The 4442-nt window shown below is 40.6% G+C and overlaps 1 protein-coding gene across 2 annotated transcripts in view; it reads right to left on the reverse strand.

Annotated features, from left to right (window-relative positions):
- The window catches only part of mfn2 (mitofusin 2), a 47830-nt gene that overhangs the window by 11273 nt on the left and 32115 nt on the right, over nt 1-4442 (reverse strand). For both annotated transcript variants that reach the window (XM_032521080.1, XM_032521081.1), the window contains exons 15-17: nt 3255-3404; nt 2100-2296; nt 1853-1987 (exon numbers count right to left, since the gene is read on the reverse strand). In XM_032521080.1, coding sequence (XP_032376971.1) covers nt 1853-1987; nt 2100-2296; nt 3255-3404 — 482 coding nt within the window. The remainder of the gene's footprint in view (nt 1-1852; nt 1988-2099; nt 2297-3254; nt 3405-4442) is intronic.

Consider the following 4442-nt stretch of genomic DNA (forward strand, 5'->3'; position numbering starts at 1 on the left):
TTCTAACACCTGGATTGTAGATTTTGTTTTATGTTTTGGATCATTGTCTTGTTGGAAGACAAATCTCTGTCCCAGTCTCAGGTCTTTTGCAGACTCCATCAGGTTTTCTTCCAGAATGGTCCTGTATTTGGCTCCATCCCTCTTCCCATCAATTTTAACCATCTTCCCTGTCCCTGCTGAAGAAAAGCAGGCCCAAACCATGATAGTGCCACCACCATGTTTGACGGTGGGAATGAGCAGTGTTGCTTATAAGCCAAACATATCGTTTTGCATTGTTGCCAAAAAGTTTGATTTTGGTTTCATCTGACCAGAGCACCTTCTTCCACGTTTGGTGCGTCTCCCAGGTAGCTTATGGCAAACTTTAAACAAGACTTTTTATGGATATCTTTAAGAAATGGCTTTCTTTTTGCCACTCTTCCATAAAGGCCAGATTTGTGCAGTATACAACTGATTGTTGTCCTATGGACGGAGTCTCCCACCAGTATCTGGGACCTGCCTGGTGTGTTCCTTGTTCTTCATGATGCTCTCTGCACTTTAAACAGACCTCTAAGACTACCACAGAGCAGGTGCATTTATACAGAGACTTGATTACACACAGGTGGATTCTATTTATTGTCATTAGTCATTTAGGTCAACATTGGATCATTCGGAGATCCTCCCTGAATTTGGAGAGAGTTTGCTGCACTGAGAGTAAAGGGGCTGAATAATTTTGCACGCCCAATTTTTCAGTTTTTTATTTGTTAAAAAAGCTTGAATTATCCAATAAATTTCATTCCACTTTATAATTGTGTCCCACTTGTTGTTGATTCTTCAGGAAAAAATTACGGTTTTATATCTTTATGTTTAAAGCCTGAAATGGGACAAAAGGTCAAAAAGTTCAAGGGGGCCGAATACTTTTGCAAAGGCACAGGCGTGTGAATGAGCAAGAAGTAGTAGAGAAGAAGAGCCCGGAAGTTAAGGAAAGCGGGCTGCCTGGTAACAGTAGTGAACATATCCATGATTAACACAAAACCGCCAAACATCACATTTATCTAATTGTTAACGCCACTGCTTTTTATATCCAAATCTAAACGACTGTCTGCCTGTAACACTGTGAAGAACACTTGGTTACACTTGAAAGTACACAACTTGAAGGTATCTACATAAGAGTGACATGACACTGTCATAAAACATCATAAACAAGTCATAAACATTTATAACGTAACACTTCATTTAGTGTCATTTGTTTTGTCATGACAATATATGGTTATGGTTCATGTGTCATTACAGTGCATGTGTTTTCTTTGCTTTCATAAAGCTATCTGTCATGTTTTTCCGCACTCTCCAGCAGAATGCTTCTTCCTCTCCCAGTGTGGAGTCTCTCCCTGACCACATATTTCATGTTTGTACATGGAGAAATCCACAGATGTTTGTACAGGTTAACGTGCTCTTCCCAGCCGAAAAAAATTCAGCTTGCGGTGACTTCACCAGAGCCATGGTGACGTTGTTTCATGGCGCGCGTACCTCGCACCAGGAACACCGCGGCTACCATAAACTAAGCTTCAGCAGGTACATTTAAGATGTAGCCATTCTAGCACCCATTTTCACTACGCTTTATTGTGAATGGAGGTCCATAACAATTAGAAAATGTATTTTCAAATGTAGCTGGCTTAAAGTCTGCTTTTTTGTTTGATACACGTATGGATAAATCTGCAAGTTGATGACGAGTCTCTTCTTGTATATTTTACATATGTGTAAATGTATACAAAGCATTAGCAAACCTGGAGAATTTAAGTTGTTGAATGTGATTCCTGATTAGCCCCACCAATCTGTCTGGTTGTGTATATGTTGGCTGAGTATGTCACGTCCTTACCGCAGTAGCTTGGCCTTACTCTGAAGGCTGTCCAGCAGCTCCATCTTGCTGTTCATTTCAGTGATCTCATCCTCCAGGTTCTGACGGGTTACGTCTACTTGCTGGCAGAGCTGAGCAAAGACACCTGCCAACTCCCTTAGCACAAACAGCAGGGACACAAGCAGGGTTAGAAAAAACAACAACAGATTCCTTCAAATCACTGATTATGCGGTGCATAGTAATGCCCATGTGCTGTTAACATGCTCACTGCTGGACTTGGTGGCTGCAGTTGGATCCGGTGTAGCTGACAATGAGCTGCAGCTTCTCGCTGGCGTAGTCAACAAACTGTCTCTTGAAGGCTCTTTCCTTGGCCTTGGTTGTCCAGGTGAGCCGCTCATAGATGTAGAGGAGTCCGTACAGACCCACTGACAGGGCGATCAGACGCCAGCCCACTGCCTTCCAGATCTGCAGACATCATCACAGCTTTAGGTCTGCCTCAAGCCTCCTCCTTATATCTAAGCACAATCTGACTACAGATATATCAGCTGCTGTGACATGGGTCCAGACATGGGTCAAGCTCTGTCAACATTACTCAGATGATGGTCGCACAAAAAGCTATTTCTCTTTAAAATCAACCAAGCATGAAGAGATAAGTCAATTTTAATGTATCTAGTCTCTGGGCTTAAAGTGAAAAGAAATCCTGAGCCTGGAACTTATCTTGGGGGGGTTCTCCCCACAGTGTAATGTTTCAATATGCACTCATTAAAGTTCATTTGACTGACAAAACAGTTAAAAGTCCTTAGTAAAAAGTTTTGGATACATTTTCACTTCTTCCAACCATAAATTGAATCAAGAGTCAATGTAGATTTCCATATTGTAAAAAATCATAATCCTTCATTAAATCATTGTGAAAACAAAACTTTCTAGATGTTGTGTTGTTACTTTGGCCAGGTCATTATCAAAAAAAGCAAATTAGTACAGTCATGAGTTTGTCCATGTTGACATTGGTTGCTTCATGTACATTTATTAAAAACTTTGCTTTGTTTATCTTTTCACAAAGCTAGACTTCAAAACTCTGGGACAAGGCCTTTACTTTAAACTCTGCGTTAGTTAGAGTTGCGTTCCTCTCATATGATAGGAAGGTGAAAATATAAAACCGCATGCAAGTTCCCAGATTTATTTATTTATTTTTCCTCACGGCCGCATGCCGGAGATCTGGCACGGTGCCGAAATACTTTAAGCCCTGTAGTCGTGAGTCCTCAAAATAAATGTCATAACAAGTGTATTATACAATATGCAAACGCGCATCATAAAAGTAAAAACACCCCTTACTCCACATCTCACTGTCGTCTTTACCCAGGCCTTCATTCCTCATCTGTATGTGTGTGTATGTGTGTGTGTGTGTGTGTGTGTATCTCCTTACCACGCCGCCAACCACAAGGACACCCATGGAGGTACGAGAGGTAAGAGAAGCCAGCCCAGTCACCATGGAGACCATGAGCTCCTCCTGGGTGACGGAGCTCTGGGGGAACGGAGGCATGCTGCTGCTTACAGGAGTCAGGGCCCTGGGCACCTGTGGGTGGGACACCGAACACAAATTCAATCAAAGTAATCTATAAGAAAAAAACTTTAATATATCCTTCTTCAAAGGTCCTTTTACCTTTCAACATTTCTCGTTGTTATGAAACAACGAGAAATGTTCTTAACCTGACGATCCTGACTTCTATCATATGCTTTGTTGAGAGTCACACATACTCAGTAGCAAGGTAAGATTCCATCAGCTAGATAACTCTTTAACTTTGGTCAGTACAAGGCAGGATTAGCTTGGAGACTTCTTCTAGACAAGGGCCACTTGTGGAATACCTGCAGATCACTGCAAGCTTTTTCTCAAATTTTTTTTTCTCAAAATTTTTTCCTCAACCTTTATTATTCTGTTATTTAGTTTAATTCAGTTTATTGATATCCAATATTCAATGCTGTCCAAACTGCTCCAAATTCCAAACCCATCTGCAGAGATGGGAAGTAATGAAGTACAAATACTTCGTTACTGTACTCAAGTAGATTTTTCTGATATTTTTACTTTACTATTTTTTTTGTGGCGACTTTTTACTTCTACGCCTTACATTTTAACAGAAATATCGGTACTTTCTACTCCTTACATTTTACAAAATTGGCTCGTTACTTTAATTTTGTACAAGAGGTTGTCATATCGGAGTGGCGCGGACACGCGCCACACAGAGAAAAAAGTGAGAGAAAAGAAAAAGAGACTAGCTGTCCGGAGGTTAATCAGCTGAGATTGTGTGTGTGCCTCTTTGAGAACTGTAAGTCGTCTAACTCATGTTGTCAGTTCACTTAAGCCTGTTTTTGGTCTATAGTTCTTCACATTTAAAGTAAGTTAGCTAGTGATTTTGGTGTGTTCTTCACCTGTCAGCTGGGTTGCACGTTGATTTTAATGAAGCATCAACACTTTCAGCGGCTTTATTTGCTTGAGTTTTTATTTATATTTTTTACCAAAATTCAGATACTGTAAATTAAATTGACAAGTGGATGGAAACTTGGCTAGAAAGAAGTTGTCTCCATCTGTTTTAACAGACACACCTGGGGCAAAGTT

Source organism: Etheostoma spectabile, chromosome 7 (genome assembly GCF_008692095.1).
Source record: "Etheostoma spectabile isolate EspeVRDwgs_2016 chromosome 7, UIUC_Espe_1.0, whole genome shotgun sequence".
NCBI lineage: Eukaryota > Metazoa > Chordata > Actinopteri > Perciformes > Percidae > Etheostoma > Etheostoma spectabile.